The following is a 19176-nucleotide window of genomic DNA, read 5'->3' as shown; positions in this document are numbered from 1 at the left end:
GGGCAAGCGTTGGCGTGAGTCATCTGAAAAATCTATTAGCGTTCTTTACTAACTAAAACGGAGTTACCTACCTCCCAGCCAGTACTCTGTGTAATAAAAAGTAAAAAGCGCATGTCACAGAAACAAAAAAAAAAAAGTTTCAAAGGCCAAAACATGACCATCAATGTAAGGTATCATAAACCTGAAATGGTTTCAATGATTGTAAGCCATCATGCACCCAAAACAGCCTTCTCTTGTCCAAAGGGACACTCCTCTATTGGTTCATTTAACCTCAGAAATCTGGCAATGCCAGAACATGGAGAAAACCACCAGACCCTCAGCTGGATCCTATGAAATCGATGCACTAATCAACATCTACTGAGGAGCTGATGCAGCATAAGGGTAACTGCACCAACAGACAAATGATGTACCCAGCAGCCCACGACCAGAAGGCTGATTGGGGCGGGGGACTTGGAGTAGCACTGGCACATACTGGAGGAAGGCCTGCTGAGTCCTTGCCTGCCCCGACAGAAAGGCATGCACCCAACAGGCCTCTCCTAGGAGGTAACATGTGCTTCTTGAGAGTTGCCAAGTGCTCTCCTCTTCTGCTTAGCTGAGGTCTGTTGAGCTTTAAGAGGGTTAACTTCTGATGTCTCCCATCAAATGCTCAGCACCTAAGCTGGTGGGTTTTGCACCATCTGAGTTTAGAAAGGTTCCTTCAGTTATTTATCCACCATATGAACAGACAAACAAACCCCCAACATTCCTGAATGTTACCTACCAGGCTAAAGGCAAGGTTACAGTGTTTTCCCCCAGCATGCAAAACACAGTTTAAAGTAACATCTGAGACTGGCAGATGATGGCAATTTTTAACCCGTGGAAGTTACAATGAAACTTGGTATGTGATGTTCTCTCATGTTTCTCATGTTAAATGTCCAGAGAGAAAAAAAAAATATCCTGTTAGCAATCTTTGCATTTACTGTGGATTACCATTTGACAATTCTCGCACAATCTCATTACAATGTTTTTTCCTTAATAGGTGGGTTTTATTTGCACTGAGCAGTTTAAGTTTCTTCACAATTCACATTGCAGCTGAAAATTCAAATCATTACCTGGTGAACAATCTTGCTGAACGCTTCCTGGAGTTTACCATGAATAGTAGATAGCTTCTTGGCATCTCTATTAGCTTCATGAATAGGAATAAGGACTTTGTAAACCTCATTAACTGCTTCATACATGCCGGCCTACAAAAATAAGGCCCATCGGATTGGTCCATCAATTCAACAGCAAGAATAATACATACTACCAGCATTTAAATTGTAAAACTGCAAAATAAAAAGGTGGCTTAGATACCACTGTGGCATAATCAGCATCTTTTCTCAAAATACATCCGTACATGAATGGAATAAAATCCTCAGTTACCCTTGAAATCAAGAGCCTGCTGCATTACACATTACTACTAGTCAATAAGATTATTAACTGAATCAAAACTGGAATACTTTGGATGGATATATGCACAAGAGCACAAGCTAAATAGGATCCAAACCAAATCTATGGAATTAAATATGGAAGATTAAGTGCACAGCTCATTTTATTTTAGCACACCTTCAGACTTCTGCATCCATTTTTAGCACTCCATGACATGAGCTTTGTGAAGTTTCCTTAGGATGCCTCCAACAGAGGGGATACAGCCCAGCACAGGCAGACGCTGCATCCCACAGCTTAGCCAGCCCACAGCAGAGGTTCTAGGTCTTTACCCTGGAGTTATTGCTGCTTGTACTTAAACCCACTGAATGACATTTCACATTGTGTTGTGGGAAATAATTCACTTGCTTTCCTTGGTTTCTGATGGATACACTACTACCAGCTCATTAACACTGCTCACACACAAAGCTCTCGGCCCACTCTTTCTGAAGAGGAGGAAAATCATCACGGCCTTTTTTTACTACTGTGAACTCCCAAATGTGCAGTGTGAAAGACACTGGAAACACACAAAGGCCTCTTGGTCCCAGATCCCATTCTTTGCACAGTTCACTCCAGAGGCCAAACTGGGCTGCCTTGAACAACTTCAAATGCTCCACACAAATTAAATGGTTACAATAGAATTACACAACCTCACCGAAAAAACATTTTCCTTCATATTGCCTAGCAATGTAAGATTGCCGAAGAAGATAGGTAAAGAAAATAAAGTATTCTACCATAGAGAAAGATGCTGCAGCCTGTTCCAGCAATCCCACCAGACCAGCTTCTGTAAAATACTTTCCAGAACAGATCCCTTCTTCATCTGGCGATACAACATCATCAGAAACTGCTGACTCTTCCAAAACATTGGAAGATATGTTCTAAGGAGAGATAATGTAGATAAAAGATTTTTACTCAATTTAAACAACACTCAACACTTTGAAAGCCAGCTGATTTTCAATCTAATATTAAAGTTTTTAAAGAGGCAGCTTTCACATGCATTTTATTTAATTTCTTTCTGAACCAGCAAGGTACTTGAGCACATGCTTAAGCTAACTGGGCTGGGCCACCTACACACTCAAAGCCAAGTATGTGCTGCTTGTTTGCTGTGCTCAGTGCCACATGGCTTAACATCACTGGTGGCAGGAACCACTGTCATCAGCTGCACCCACTACACACTGGCTAGATCAAAGAGGTTAAAATCCCATGACTTAAATGGAGAAATACAAAGAACTGGATTCACCCAGCCTATGGATGTAAAGACTTAGGGGAATCAGGACAATCTTCAAGCATAATAAACGTTTGTAGAAGTTGCTGCAATGCCTTCTCCCCAAAATAAACTAAGTGCAGCATGAGTATGTAGGCACAGTAACACCTGGCACATGGAAATACTCTGCACCTCAGCACAGGTGACAAAACCCAAAAATACATTATGGAGGATAATTCCCACCTGAAATGTAACACATCCTACAGGAAGGTATTTTCGGTCTTCCAGCATGCTTAGATACTCAGCCACCAAGGCTGCAGAGTGGACCAGGCACTGGGCTGACTCAGCATGATTGCTCCTCTCAGAGTGCTTTCCAGCCATGTTCTGCAGCCACGTCAGGCGCAGGTCAGGGGAATTCTGATAGCCCTTTGCAATCCTATTTGAAAAGAAAACCTCTGTGATTAGTATTTAGCTACTTCCACTTAAATAACATCCACCCTCAGTGCTAGGCTATCTACAAATATATGAGATAAGAAGCTATACAGATAGAAAGTTACCCTAAATTACGTTACAGATTTCTGATCCTATTAGTGGCAGGCAAGCAACTGCAGCTACCCACTGATGGCAGAATGCTGTTACGGGTGACTGCTGAAGCTGTCGGCCAAAGCTCATACTTCACTTGGAGACTGGTAATAAGCCAAAGGTGTGGGACAATGAGAGCAGACCTGCCTGGTTGCTTACGACAAAATCTCTGCTGCCTTCTAAGAAGCCTTCAGGACCATTCATGCGGACACCACCATGCAGTTTGGTAGCTGGGATCTCAACATGGAGATTAACATATGCATCACCACCAAAAAGCCTTTTGTGCAAGCAGGTCCTGGAAGATCCTTAAGTTTTCCCTGATGCAAGCAGGAAGAGTTGTCTTTACTGAGGTGGAAGATGAGTTTATCAGAGACTGCTGGAGAATGGAAACTACTTTTATCCAAGACAAGCCACATAAACGTCAAACAAAACCTACCAACATCACATTCAAACACCACAAACAGGTACATATCGGTGCACAAGCACTGAGACCTGGAACTGCTCCAGAAACAAGCTCTATAAGGGCTCAAATGTGCAATATGTAGGTCCAAAACCAAACAGCAAGTAGCTGTGTTGTTTTCAGGTGAAATGTGAATCATGCCAAGTAATTTTAAACAGGATTAAGTTCAAAGTAAAATAACTGCTAATAAAAAAACCTAATCAAATTTCACAGCAATACAATCCCTCACGCTTTAAGTACAGAAAGCGCAATAGGTACTAAGCTCCGTTCAAACACCGCGTGGAGTACTGACACCTACTGTCACTACACTGCAATGGTTATAAACTCTACCTGTACATCAAGTCAATCAGCATTTCTGGATCTTCCTGGTGCTCCTTCATTTTAACTGTATCAGAGAGGATCATATGGAGGTTGAACACTAGATCCTGGACCTGTAAAAAATACACTGCTGTATTAACTGGCAATGGGAATCAAGCTACACACTGCTACATTAGGACCACAGTCACTGTGGTGTTTGCATCTTGTCAGAATTAATCAAGGACCTGGGTTTTATCTATTTAGATGATGTTAAAAAAAAAAAACCACAAAACAAAAAAAAAAGTACCTCCTTCATGGAATGCATGCAAATTCCAGCTCTAGATGGGGGTTTAACAACAGCCTGTTAATGAATTACACATTTCTCTTCTGGTATTTCATAGAGTCATAGAATCATGGGATGTTTTGGATTGGAAAGGACCTTAAAGATCATCTAGTTCCAACCCCTCTGCCACGGGCCAGGACACCTTCCACTAGACCATTTCTTCTACCTGATCAGGAAATGTTGTCTCCCTGAGTTCCAGATCTTCTTCAGCATATGTCAAAATGGTCTTCAGGGAACGTCGCAAATATTCTTCATTGAAGTTCTGGGATGTCCCCACCAGGGATGAGAGAGACATAGTCACTTGCATTTTCACTCTGGCAAAGTTCTGCAACAGAGATATTGTTACGGTACAACCTGGAGATACTGCAACGGTCTGCTGCAACATCAGTGCTCTGGTCATTGTACCCTCCTCCTGACGGATACCTGACACTAAAAACAAAACTCCAGTTTTGTGAAAAGGGCTGTCTGAGAGCAGTGATTACAATAAACCTCTGGTGCTGCTGAACTTCATAATCTGATGACAGCATTATCTAGTTCCAGGTGAAGGTTCTCCTGCAAGTTTTAGTTTTCTCTCCTTCTGTACGCTCTCCTCTCACACACCCTGAAGAGGATGATGCTCAATTCCCTCTCATGATACAGCCTTCATTCTAGACAGTTGCTTTTGGTTTGGTGTAGCCTAAAAACTGGAGCCCCTGTCAACTTGCCGCTGTCAATCCACTAACAGCCCCTGGGCCCAGAACCAGCGGGTCCCTCTAGTTCTGCTACCCACTGTAGTGGACTGTAACCAAAGCAGTGTGAACAAAGATGTCTGGAGGAGCACTTTGTGATACATAGCTACATGTATGCCTGCAAAATACCAACTCGAAGAGTTAATGCAGGGAATTTTCTTGACAATTTAAAGTGCAGATGAGTGAGTCAAGCAAAGATGTAATTAGAGGTAAGATCTGAATGAAAACAAAATCCCAGCATTGCTAACTCACCTCCACTTACACAGCCCTTTCATAAAGGACACACATACTAGCTCTGCCACAGAAAGGGCCATGTGGCTGTTTCTGCTCTCACCTAGAGGCGTGCAAAAGCAAGGCATAGGAGAGTTCCTCCAAACAGCACCTTGAATGCAAATTGTCCATTCTGAAGAGTGTAAAAACCTTCCAAACAGACATGTTTGTAAACTCTCGCAGTGGATATTCCAGGCAGGGCTCTGCATCTCTCTATAAACCAACACAAGAGGCAACTTGCCTGCAAAGAGATTCTGGGCATACAGCTCAGACCCTGACACTGGAGACTGGACACTCCTCTTATGCACTGATCAGCAGTGTGAGGTGCTGCAAGATCAGGAGCTAGGCAAAGTCATGTCACTGCTGCATGCCTCTTTACCCTTTGCCTGTCACACTTGTTTTGATGGTAAGCCCTCCAACAGCCCTTCTCCCACAGGAATACACAGAGCTCCATCCAGGAATCCCCAATCACTTTACAGGTAATAACCTAATAAAGTGCAGCAGGGTACTCACGTTCCCAATCTCAAAGTTTTGCCTCATCAGTAGGTAAAGAGAGGCGCTTGCATGCGACCGTATCGTGCTGATACTGCTGCTACAGTGTCTCAGGAGCCTCAAGCAAAGATCTGCACACTGCTCAGTCTCTTCTTCAAACAGCAGCTCAGGGAACTGGAAAAAAAGCACATGAAAAAATTAGTGCTGGGACAGACAGGAATGAGCACTCAGACAAAAAGGCAGGGCAACCCTCAGCAATGAGCATACACTGGCATGACAGGAAGTTCAGTCCCCTCTGTTTTGAGGGGGATGATGCTAATTTCAATCACTTCACTTTTACAGTAAGGCCAAGCATACTCACTGGCAGCACTGGAAGGCAACTTCTTTTACCTGCCCCCACAACTTGCTCCTACATCTACACCCATGACACTGATTCAAATCAGTTCCAAAAGCTCAGGCTTAAAACTTTGAGCTTTTCCCAGTACACTTAGAGAAACCAGAAAACTGTTTAAATGAAGGGCCCAGTAAAACAAATCCATTTTAAGTGAGATTCATACAGCTTAAATTCCACCTGTGCTTTGTGGTCCCGCCTAAACTAGGTGCCTCTGCCCATTTATTGCCAACCAGCAGGAACCCACACCACACTCCAACTGTGTGAACCACACCTCTGTGTGCAGCTGTCAAACCCAACATGCATAAATACAGGTACTGATCATGAAAACCAGTCAGGTTTTATCAATCTCCCGATCACACTTCCTGAAAATCGATACTGCGCAAGATAAAAAACGCTTGGTGAAGTGACCCCAATGCAAAGGAAGAAAAAGTTCTATCTCCATCAGTGCTGCTCAGGATATATTATAGCATCTGCCGAGAATTCACCTTTGAAACCAAAGCCCTCTGTGTGGCGAAGCAGTGTTGGAGATAAAGTGCACTCTGGTTGCAGGCCATGCTGTGCAGAAGCACTTTCAGCACCCCACCGAGGATACTCTCTTTGGACTCCGTCACAGAAACAGTCTGTAGTCAAAAGTAAACCAAGAGTTGCATGAGCAAAAATTAACCTTCCATGTGTGTTCGTGTGTGTATAAGAGAGAGGGAGAGGGAGAAGAACTCTGCTGAAAAGCCCTCTGGCATGGAGAAATTACCCACTTAGCTGGGCCTGCAAAACAGTCACGTTACTAAATCAACCCCCAGGTAATCAAAACGTGACCCGTTTCATTACAGAAATAATGATGCTTTCCACCCAGTGAGGCTCTGACCTTTGGGGACCTTGTTCTACTAGAGGGAAGGTCTGTAGCTGGCCTCTAGGTAGATTATTCAGGTGCAAAGTGCAACTCCTGGGATTCCTGGCTGTCTCTGCAGCTCACACAGATCTGGTAAGCCTGCTGCTGCCTGCTTCCAGCCCATGCCCAGGTACAGAAAGCAGGGGACAAAACTGCCACGTGTCCTTGCTCACCTGCCCACACAGACCAAGGAGCCTGGAAGCTTTCCTGCACCGTGCAAAGTAAGCACAGATACAGGAGGCTGACCTGGAACCTAAGGACTTGAGGCAGATTTGGGAAGGACTACAGCAATCAGAATAAGGCAGGACTTCGGAAATGTTTCCAGTTCATTACTGAGTTTTTGAACAACGACTTCTTATACTACAAAAATGGAACAACTTTCAAGAGGACTAAAGGAAGCTATTGCAATGTCAAACCAGATCGTTACAGGCTGAGGATTAGAAGAGGCATTACCACCTATCCCACTGCAGCAGGGAAGCTGAACAGTTCTGATAGCATTGAGGCAGTTAAAAGCCGCAGGACGGTTTTGTTTAACAAACTGCTGCCTGGCCAGGTGATCATAATGCTATTACATCTCTATTTTCTTATCACACTTACCTGTACAACTATCTCCAGTGTATCCAAAATAATCAGATTGGCTTCCGTTGCAAGATTTCCATCGATAAGTGCCTCGTGTTCTATCTCTGCTCTCGATCTAATCAGACAAAAGAAAGCAATAAAATTACTTTCTGTTTAAGAAGTAGATGTACATATTTTCCAGTCAAAAATATTTTCTCATTAGTGAAAAAACTCCCAGTTAAAACGCATATTTTTATTACCAGACAACACTACAAGGATATTTCAATACAACCATTACGGGACAGGAAGAAAGACTTGGGTTTTTACATATACAAACTTACACAGGATTTACGTTCATCATGCTAGGAGAGATCACGCTACTTTCTGACACTTTGTTACTCTTTCAGGAACACCACAACAGTTTAGAATCAAAATCCAGCTCAAAGCTGGTTTAGTAGCATCGTTAGGCATGCAACAGCACAACCAGGAACAGAACATATGGTTTTATGTTATAGGCTATGGACACAAGGTGGTGCTACACGAGCTAGTGTATCTGCACTGTTGACCCTAGCAGCTAGACCAGCTGCAGCACAGAGGGCATCCTGCGAGGGTGCAATCTTTGTCCTTTTAAGCCACGTTACATTACAGTTCTTGAAGAATACCTTCCTCTCCAAGAAATCTCCAAGAAAAAACACAATTTTGCTCTTATACGCCAGGCACTCATTTTCCTGGAAAGTCTTACAAAATTCATACACCCACTCACACCGGTGGCCCAGGAACTCGGCAGCAACCACCAAAATTCGGTGGCATGAGCTGCCTTTGGCAAAGATCCAGTAGTGTATTTAAAGAGTCCAAGCATGGCCTGCCCTACCACAGGTGCCATCTCCAGCAGACACATACCAGGCCAAATCACAGCAGGAGTGTGACCCATGGGAACTGACAAAATCCAAGCAAAATACACAACAAAGAGGATGGCAGCTGACTTGGCTCTTGGACCTGAATATTGCAGCAACCCTCCCCTGCCACACTCTGCTTCCCCTGGGAGCCGGGCCATACACTCAGTAATCTACTCCTCAGGCTCCAGAACATGAAGGCTTGGGGTCTGGCCCTATATGAAATAATACCATCTGCATAAAATAATACCACCTACAATTAGCTGTGCACAATTCTCGGTGTGAAATGTCTTGCTTATTAGGTTTCAAAGGGCCAGACTCTACCTATGCATGCAGGACACACTTGCAGTGTCATAGCAGTGGAGTGTTGATCGACTCAAGTCACAGTGAGCAAGTATGGATCAAAAAGCAGGTTTCCAGAGTTATCCAAGAAGATTATTTTGTGTAGTGAGATACCATTCTTTGACCATCAAGTTATTCCACAGCTGTTTAACATGTATGTGAGCTCCTTCTGGAAAGAGGTGGGCTCAGATTCAGTGCCAGCAGTGAACTGATGAGTTCTTCAGGCCAAATTTTAATCTAGTGTAACTCTGTCCACAGCTCTGGAGTTGCACCGTGGCAGAATTTGTACCTACACTTCATTAGCAGGTTGGAACACACTGGTCATTTGGCTTTCCTGAAGCCTCAACAGGACTGGAGTCTTGGACAAAAAGCCACTACTCAACATAAAATGAGACTGCATTCTTGTGTTGGACAAAGCAATTAGAAGCTGTAAAGATGTACTTTCTACTCCAGGAAGAGTCAATGTCTTTAAGGGTATCATTTGGCCTGATCTCTCATCTGGACTCCGAGGACACTATATCTCAGTTTCTTCAGAGCTTCACTTGGGCTGAGACTGCTTTCCAAGGTTTGGAACAACTCTTTTGCTGGGAGGACGGAGACTGCAGGTTGCAATTTGAGGAAACAGAAAACGTGCATAGCGAAGCTCAAACACAACTCCTGAGCCCTCTGGAGTAAACCACACCAAGAGAGGGAATTTTAAAGGAAACGGGTGTAATAAGCAGAAAGAGCTCATTCCAATCAGTTGCGCACACACACTGAAAACTTCTGCCAAGCATCACAAACAACACTGTGATGATTGAGTCTGCAGATGTACAAAATGGCAATTTATAAGAACTGCACACCAATGCTACAGTACCTGGCTGGTTTGTGGCTTCTAAAAGCACAGCACATGTGGAAAAACAATCAAAGTGATGGATTAGGACAGGAAAGGAAAGCGAGCTTTGACAACTCCAGAATGCTCTTATGGAATAAAGGAAATATGACATGAGCTATATATGCTATCTGTGAAAACTGTTAATGGACCTTCTCTCTAAATTACAGCTTACTATAGGGTTTTAAGAAGGTAATGGATTACATCATTCTCTTTAAATCCCATTTTTAAATCTAAGAAAGCAAGAGACAGTGGAAAAGCAAAGAGTTAGGGCAGTGTTGCACTAAAATCTGTTTGCACACTGCCAGCCCTGTTCCAGCTGAGGGCCCAAACTCGCTTGCATGAGAGCTAAGTGGACTGCTGCCATTGACCTTCTACAGGGAGAGAGACCCTGTGTTCTCACAGGCATTGTCACATTGTTAATGCAGAAGGATAAGGTAGAGTTACTTGTCAAGCTTTTCTGTGTTTTGACGCCAGTGAGTCATATCCTTTCTCCATCTCAAATTCTCTTGACTTCCAAACGCGCTCCCAGAAGGACTTCTCTCTGCAGGATAATATCAAAACAACAGCAGTCATCTAATGCTAATTTTTTTTGCATGGGTAGCAACCCTAGATTTGTTCACAAGTGACAGTTGAGAGCAAACAATGACTTCTTAGAGGCCAAGGCTGTGGCACTCACCCAAGATGTTTACATGCCCCCTAATTCTGTCACTGCTGAGTGGCACGAGAGGCAACTTTACTTGCAGCAGTTTTGTATGCAAGAGAGCAACGAGCAACACAGACCACTTCGTGCATTGCCACACGCCAGCTCACTCTAGAGCTAACGGAGAGAGGCAGCTGAGATACTCAAATCAGGCAGGCAGCTGTCAGGGCTGGTGAGAAAAGCACCTTCCTCAGACTACATAAGGAGCCTGGGTGTGGCAATCCTCAGCAGTCTGACATTGCTGTTCTTAACCAGCACACAGTGATGTTCTCGGAGTGGTGCTGAGACCCCCCTTCCTACCTCACAGTCTTCTATGTCTTTATTCTCACTGCTGGGAGGGCAGGTGAATTTCAAGTAATAAAGGCAATCAGGCCAGATTAAGAAAAAACCCACAAAGGTCCCCATCTCTCTGAAGTGATTCATTAATTATGGCTCTAAAATATTTATTCAGCTTAGCCCACAATGACTGGTTCTGATTCTCATCCTAACCCCTGGGCCATCCCTCCTCCCCAACAACATAAACAGCAAAAATCATCAGAAGGTGCTTGTTACCCCAACTACTGGCTATTTCAAGACTCATTAAGTTAGCAGAAATATCCAGGTGTTTTCAGAGCTATCAAAGCAAGATCAGGCAGTTTGTTTCCACTCTGATCCTTGCACAGGACGTACTAGAATGTGGCTCTGAAAGATGCTACAACGGAAGAAGTTCAGGCAAGAACACCCCATAAGTGAGATGTGATCACATGCACACAAAAGCAAGCAAGTAACAAATAAACTGCCTGCAGATGGAACTCATGAAAAGTGCAGAGATTTTGCAGACCCAGTGAAGCGCGATGCCAGCTGCAAACAGCTTTTCCTAGGGGCTTCTTTGCCTGAAGATCTTGATGGGTAGAATCCCATACTACAGGTGGCTGCAAGTAACTTGGGGATGGGAGTAGCAGTTTTTGGAAAAAGGGGACAGCACAGAAGACTACTCACCTAGCTGTCCTCTGCTTCTTCGAACCATTTCCTGCCTTGCCCCTATGCTTCCCAAAATAGCTTCTTCAAGTTTGGCTCTCATGTCTTTTGACTTCTTGAATGTCAGACTGTTCATTCTTTCAAATACTTTCTTGCCCTGCAAGTTTCAAATGAGACCATGAGTGGCGATCCTTTCAATCTGGGATATTTTTTAAGTATTAACAAGTCAAAATATCTTTCCTGTCTAAAGATACACAGCAAGCAAGGAATACAGGTTTTACTGCTAGCTAGCTAATCTACCTAGACTCCAGCATTGCTACAGAAAACTCTCTTCTTGTTGATAGCAAGCAAGATGGCCAAGAGCTATCCCCTTGCCCTACAGCAGTTCCCAGATGAGTGTAAAGCAACACAAACTGCTTAAATGAAACAAGGCACAGACACTTGCATGGCTGAAAAGTAAACATGGAAAAAGGCTAGAGGTTGCACAGAGACGTGCTTAGCCTTGGGGTTGTGAATACAGGAAATACTTAGGAGAGAGCAGGAAATGCCTTTCTGCAGTCGTGTAAAGGATGGGAGTGTAAACTTTCTCAGCAAGCCCTAGAAGGAACTTCAGGAGAAGGAACTTCAGGAGGTTTAAACAATGTAGCAGTACCTTGTATTCAAAGCAGGATACACAAAGATAAAGCAAATCCAGCAGGCGATTGAGCTGCAACACTGACAGGTCTGTGAACCATTTCTGCAAGACACTTTCATCTGCATTCTTGAGCACCCACAAGAGACAGATCAGAAGGCTGCGGCTGGACTCCGTTGAGAAGGTGGAGTGCTGCCTGCCACTCTAAAACAGACAGGTCAAGACATTTGCCACACTGTATTTCACGTTCAAACACTCCATCACCAAATGGATCTGCACCAGCTACCACCCCAGCCTGAATAACTACCAAATAGGAACAGAAGGAGAACAGACATTTTTTACTAACAACTGGGAGATACACGTTTCTCCTTCCCAACCCAACAGTTCAGTGGAGCCCACAGACAGTCAAGCTGCAAGAGTGAAGCACCAGTCTGAACCAGAATAATCACGTTATATGAATGAGTTTCAGTTCAGGCAGCCAATATCCACTTCCCTCAAGATGCCTTTAACAACCTCCTGCAGGTTAACAGTCAAGCAGAGGGGCTCCATTCATTATCACATGTATGTATCAGTGTCTCACTTTGAGTGCATGTAAACCCCAGCAAAATAGGGTCCTGACAGGACTAAAGGGAGGAGGATGGAGAAATGGAAGGGCCTGCCTGCTACTGGAATCAAGAGGATTCTCTCCCTGTGCAGAAAACAGGGGAAATGGCCCATGTACGTTTTCAGCTAGGTGGGGTTTAGATGTGGTAGGAATTTTTGCTTAGGGCTTAGAGGTCATAACGACTATTGCACTTCACAGAGCTTTTATCAGATTGTTTCAAAAAATTCTTCTCTTTTCTGAGGTTTGTTGATTTTTATCCCTGCTTGGCATTTTCTTATATCCTCTCTGAAACAGGCAGAACAACACGCAAACATGATTTGCTCCCCCTTGTCTTTCACCCTCTGCCTCCCTGGGTAACACCCAGCTGCAAACCGATATGAGTCCAGGACCTGCATGCGTAAATATTTCTTGTTGACACAGATGGAGGGTCAAGGAATAAGGAGAAATGGCTTTGTACCGATGAGGTGAGTAGAAAACTGCTGGGCCGGGTGAGCTGCGGGACAGATGTTCCTGCGATGGCCATGGCAACTGTCTGGCTTATCATGCTTCCACCCTCGCTTTCGTAATCATCAACAGCGACACAGCTTGGCCTCCCTCGCTGATTGTGACTCTCTGCAGAGAAACACGTGCATCTAGTCAATCCCCAAACTCAAAAGTTTCTCTCCCCAGCCTCCCTCCACAGTGCTAGTTTCATTGAACAGTCTAGGAATGCAAACTGAAAATCATCACACTCATGGGATCCAAGTAAACAGGACTATTATTTCAGGTCATGCAAAGCAAAGAAAACAACCATTTTCAAATGCAACCCACACAGCCTCAGTATCTAGAATGTTTCTGAAAATAGACCTTTTGTCCCTTTGAATACTTCACGCCAAATCTTTGCTCGCAGCTTTATTTGTCATTAAATTCAAAGGATGTAGAAGACAACTCCAAATTCCAAACTATCCCAGATTGGACTCCCTGCCCTGGTCTGAAGTAACCCACCTCTGCTGCTCTTCAGGGCACTGCACAAAGCACCCCTGAAAAGAACTGCTGACAGCGCACACACTGAGAGGAAGAAGAGGAACTCTGCTTATCCTTTGGAATTGCTGTGAGAATTGTACAGTATGTGGGGTGACTTTTTAAGCAGGTCAGAGGCATATGGGGAGGCTGGCTACACATACACAGTAGCCAGCCAGCTGTAAACTAAAATGCCTTGCTAGCTCTTCACTTCATGCAAGCAAGTGCAGCTTTTGAATGTTAACAGTCACTGAAGATACATTTTGCAAGTGCAGTTTAGGAAATGGATGTGAAAACATGTCAAAGTTATAATTCAGAAATAGAAACTATCTCATCCAACACTAAAGGGGTTTGTAGGTCAGTTTTACCACCCAAACACTCAAGTCCCGCGAGCAGGTGAACGTATACTCAAAGCACAGAATATAAAATACCTGTAAAGTCATAAAGCTGCGGCACGGTTTCCATGATCACGCCAATCAGAGGTAGATATAGCATGGCCACCCGGGCCTTTACCTGTGGGTCAGCATACCGTGGATCTGAGTCATGACTGGACAGTAAATTGTGTACCATATTGATGACCTTCTTATGCAATCCAAATAAACTGTTAAAAGAGAGTTGGGTCAAGCAGATTAGTTAATATCTTCAAAGCAAACTATACTTTGTAACTAAAGGGCTTCAAAAAAGAAAAAAAACCCCTGGGTTTTATTTTTAACTTCACATAAACCCACTGCACATTTTTTTTTTGATCTCCCACGGATTTGACAAACGGCTGGCTTTCCACTAAGCCATATATAATGTTCAAAAATATCTTGCAGAAGTGCACACCCAATATAATGTAAGGACTCTCGTATTTTCCATACAAAACCAAAGTCCCAGCTACTGCTATGCTGAAGTATTGAGTTTACTAAAGACCATTAGGAGAACTTAGGGAATATGGAAAACAGGGAGAGAAACTTGAGAGGACAGTGGATTTAGCGAAACCATTTGTTGTGTTCTTTTTTTGTTTCTATTTAACACCATTTACAGAGAGAAAAGCCCTCCTAAGACAGAACATTGCTTTTATCAAATGATGAAGAAGGTTCTGCTTCAGTCCCCTGACCCCCCCATGAAATTATTCAACCAAAACAGTAGACTACAGATCTGTAACTCTGAATAAGTGTCAAAGAAATGGAAGGGTAGAAGGAAAACCCGCAAAAAATGGCCTTCATTATTAAGATGCAAATGATGGCAGAGCCCAAACACCACCCCTTTTGCAGGGCACCCTGCATGAGCCTACTTGGTGCTCATGCCTTGAAAACACAAATTCCCCTGAATCTCTCAAGAACTCGCTCTGCTTCTTTCAATTCCCTCAGCCACCACACAGAGGCAAAACTCTCTCAGAGCAAATAGCAGGTATCTCTGTAGCTATTTGCTTCTGTAGGCAAATCAGGCCAAGAAGACAACTTTACCCCATGCATGAAGCAGCCAAGGAAGCTCATACATTATGCATTAGCAAAACATAAGCTTCAGTGTTCAGACCTGAGGTATTAAAACAAGTGCTGAATTTCAGGCAGTATCCACTTTACCTGAAAAGTAGAGTTGAGTTCTGGTTAAAAAAGATGAGAGGCTTTGACTGGGTTTTTGGGGGTTTACAATGATTAAAACGACACCAGTACAGGTTAGGAGGACATCAGCTAGCTGTAGCTACATGCTTCCTGTGGTTTTTCATCAAGCTGTAATGAGATCCTAGAATTCCTTGTCTATATAATTAGGGAGAGCCTTAACAAGTAGGAAGGAAATGCTTATTTAAGTGACTGGTTCCTTCAAATGAAGGTTAAAGAAAAGTCTTTGCATTATTTTGAAGGAGTGGCACCTGAGTTGTGTTTCTAACAGTTCAAGGGAAACTGCCCTGCAGGCCACAGAACTGCATATAGGGAAAACACACCCAAACAAAGCAGCGCTCTTCAAACCTAGGGCTACATGGATTTCTTTTTTGCTTTTCCAGAACAGAGCAAGTACTGTGGTGGATCGATCCATAGCGAAGAGGAGGAAATATGGCCCATTCAACTTTCTGGCTGATAATGCAATGAACTGATCTTGCCACCCTCCAACCATCCCCTCTGTTACCTCAGCCCTGGCCTGAATTTGTGTCAACACCGCACAGTGTTGGGAAATTGACTTTTGCCACTGAATACTGAGGGCCAAATTCCGATTTTCTCACTTCTGCCTTGTACCATCAGTCAATACGGGCAACATGGGCGCTATGAAATGAACAATATGAGTTAATAAACAAAGCACCACAGCACTGTTTGCAGAGACAATCTGTTCAGGGTCTAGCTGCATGGACTCCCTCTCTGTAACTCTCACATTCAGCTAGCTTCCATCATCTGCATGTTGTAATGTCTTCCAAGGCTGCCAGTGCTCTGGAGAAGGACTGTACCGCACCGTGTCACTGTACGGCACCTAGCACAAAGGGATCTGTCTAACGCACCACCTTCAGGCACCAGGGTACCACAGTCTTGTCTGTCCAAAGAGTTCTTATAAAATGGGTGAGCTAAAATTTAAGATATTTTGCTAAGGGCAAAACACATTTAAGGCTCTGTATCACTTCTCAAGACCTAAGGCAAAGCGCTAACATGATAAGCAACTAGACGGACATCCCTCTCCACTCCTGCTGCAGAATAATGCAACTGGGAAGAATATTGAGCTTTTTCCAGTGGTGGCCAAAACATTTGAATGGCAGGCATGTCTGAACCCTCTGATGATACTGTATGACTGTTAATAGTCTTCATGGGCAAGGGAAGAGCAGAGCTGAACAAACTGGTTTACTTTATATGGTGGATCTACCAGGGCAAACACTGAAGCCTGAGAACAGCTAGTAAGCTGCCAACTGCAAGTCATTCTGGAAAACAATAAACTCCAAATGCATTGCTGGTATACGTCTCCACCAAAATTCAGGAGCTTTGTTCAAAATGCATCTCCAGAGCTGAACTGGTATCAGTGGCCTTTTCCTGTCTGGACAGGGTTTGAGAAAGAAGCTGTCTCCCCAGTGGACACCAGCAAGATCATGCTGATAGCTCCTTTACGCAGCTGGGCAGAGACTACCAACCTGGTCCAAGCTTAATTGCTGAGAATAGCAAGGTGAGAAAGGTCAAGAGGCAGGTAGGTCAGAACAGAAAGTTTGTGAAGAACAAGGGCAAAAGACAGGACCTGATTTCTAACCAGTGAACAGGATGTTCCTATGCTACAAAAAGGATTTCTGTAGACAGTGTATATGGGTAAAATTTGCCACTTTTCCCATTTCAGGCAAAAAAAATGGGACTGCGGTGTGTTATGTACATATACAAGAAAATATTCTAATTTATGGCATCGCTTTCTTCTCCAACTGGAAACAGAATGAATGTTTAACTCCTGCGACCTCTTGGTAAAGGGGCAGAATTAACCATGAATCATCAGCATTTGTCGACTCGGCTGATATTTCTGAGTCCACCTTGAGAAAAATGCCTGTGAGAGAAACTAGGACTGTGGAAGCAATCAATAATTTCCATTGAAAACCATTTTAAAGAGGCAAGGCAGAAATGCAGCTCTAAATAACACAAGTAACAGACTGGATGTCAGGACTACAGGCTACACTCCTACTTCAGAAAATTATTTGCTGCACAAGCCAGGCAAGTCACCAACAAACTCTGCATGCTTGACTGTATTTGTCTATTTATGTAACCCGCAGGGGCCTCATCAATGCATAATTTATGTTTTAAAAGAGCTGGGAGGACCACCGGCAAAATATGCGGTAACATTCAAAACCACCAGCAACAGAAACTTCCTAAATGATGAAAATTATTTTCTTGTTACAATTGAGAAAAGCTGTTTTCCTCTTAGAGCTCCAGCAGTGCCCCTGTGGCAGCTGGGGGCTCCAGCAGGAACCTCTTTCCCTTCTTCTCAGCTGGAAAAATGTGATTGAAATCATGTTTACAGAGTCAGAGCTAAGGAAGTAAGAAACATGAGGGGCAGGGAGAAAAAAGAGGATTCTTCAAGAACTGGTTTCTTATCTTTTCAGCTCACAAATTCAAATCCATTCTGGCCATGCCAGAACTTGCTTTGCATCCACCATTTGCTTGGAATTACAGAAAATTCTTGGGGAAAAAAATTGTAAAGATTTACCCTTCTGCATCAGGATCTAAAATGACAGCCAGTTCTGTTAACACAAGCCCGGCCAAGTAATGCTGTTGGCGGAAAGGCACAGACAATTCAAACATATTTGCAATCTTCTGGTCTTGGACATTTGTGGAGAACCCAGAACTCTGTGAAAAAATCAAGTTTCAGAAGTTGCATAATGAGGCCCCTTGGAACACAGAGTCAAAGCTTATGAAATATATTAGAAGCACTTTTCAGAATTGAACACCATCTCACATAAACTACCTTTTCCCTTTTTTGTTTGGATCTAGGCACATCTACTTATGTTACATCCAAGCTCACTCACTACCTCTTCTATTAATCATCTGTTGTTGTTGCCTTCCCACCACAGGGCAGGCCTTAAGGAAGTTAAGCCAAATCACCTTTAAAAGTGGATTAGTTAAATTTTGAACTCGGGTATGGATGTTCTTAAGAAGGCTTTAATTTGATTTAGTTTATGTAATTTTGTAACTAATTAATCCACTTGAATGACATGTTAATTCAAATTACTTTTACTGAGCAGGCTACAACTAGGCTACAGTGTGCTAGAAAGATCCTTGTTTTGTAAGAAAAAGGTAACACTGGACAAAGCATTTTCTTTAGTGACTTATTCATGCTCACGCGTTTGTCCAATATAGGAGGGGACTAAGTCCCTAAGGACAGTCTGTGGACTCTATGAGGACAGGGATATGGGCATTCTTTTTTCAGTAATAAAAGATCAAAATAAATCAAAACCTACGTGGTATGTAAACCTAATTTCCAAATAAACACTTGGAAAAAATATTAGCAAGCAGAGACTGAAAATACAGGTGATACAACTGCCTCATACGATTTAAGTCTCAGAACAAAGCGCAGCTTGCGTTTTCACAAAGGATCCTTGTCACAGCATACCTGAGAAGTTGCTGAAGACACAGATGGTGATGGAGATGCAGGTGGTGTGAGCAAGCTGCAGGGCAAGTTCAAGGTGACATAGTGTTCATGGCTGCAAATGATGCGAAGGAAGTCCAGCCTTAAAGATGCCAGGTTACTTGGATTTGTTAAGGAATACAGCTTTGAAGACACCTGGCAAATTTACCCCACAAAATTGCAGTTAACACCAAAAAAGAGTATAAATGCAGCCATGAGCCCCCCGTCCCACCACTGCTCCCCAAAAACACTTCCGAAGCAAGAACTGAAGAGTTTGATATCATCAAATGGTCACATCCACATCATCTCCTTGTGCTACAGATTAAACCTCTGATGCACAGGAGCCACACACAGCCCAGCCAACGGCATGTCTATTAATACAAGGTGTATATAACAGCCATATTTATATAAGCAAATTAAGAACTATGTACTTCACATATGATATCCCCATCCTATTGATT

At 43.3% G+C, this 19176-nt stretch overlaps 1 protein-coding gene across 7 annotated transcripts in view; it reads right to left on the bottom strand.

The window, feature by feature from the left end:
• The window catches only part of DOCK7 (dedicator of cytokinesis 7), a 107041-nt gene that overhangs the window by 13338 nt on the left and 74527 nt on the right, over positions 1-19176 (bottom strand). For 4 of the 7 annotated variants that reach the window (XM_056355659.1, XM_056355660.1, XM_056355662.1 and 1 more), the window contains 15 exons: positions 18701-18871; positions 17798-17937; positions 14089-14258; positions 13116-13270; positions 12076-12258; positions 11445-11580; positions 10211-10307; positions 7697-7793; positions 6699-6833; positions 5841-5993; positions 4496-4654; positions 4020-4120; positions 2891-3083; positions 2178-2321; positions 1092-1223 (listed from right to left, as the gene is read on the bottom strand). In XM_056355659.1, the coding sequence (XP_056211634.1) occupies positions 1092-1223; positions 2178-2321; positions 2891-3083; positions 4020-4120; positions 4496-4654; positions 5841-5993; positions 6699-6833; positions 7697-7793; positions 10211-10307; positions 11445-11580; positions 12076-12258; positions 13116-13270; positions 14089-14258; positions 17798-17937; positions 18701-18871 (2166 nt within the window). Of the gene's footprint in view, positions 1-71; positions 87-1091; positions 1224-2177; positions 2322-2890; positions 3084-4019; positions 4121-4495; positions 4655-5840; positions 5994-6698; positions 6834-7696; positions 7794-10210; positions 10308-11444; positions 11581-12075; positions 12259-13115; positions 13271-14088; positions 14259-17797; positions 17938-18700; positions 18872-19176 lie in introns of all 7 variants that reach the window. The other 3 variants (XM_056355658.1, XM_056355661.1, XM_056355663.1) reach the window with 1 other exon arrangement.

This window comes from Falco biarmicus, chromosome 11, assembly GCF_023638135.1.
Source record: "Falco biarmicus isolate bFalBia1 chromosome 11, bFalBia1.pri, whole genome shotgun sequence".
Lineage (NCBI taxonomy): Eukaryota > Metazoa > Chordata > Aves > Falconiformes > Falconidae > Falco > Falco biarmicus.
This window is presented reverse-complemented; position numbering and strand designations above follow the sequence as displayed.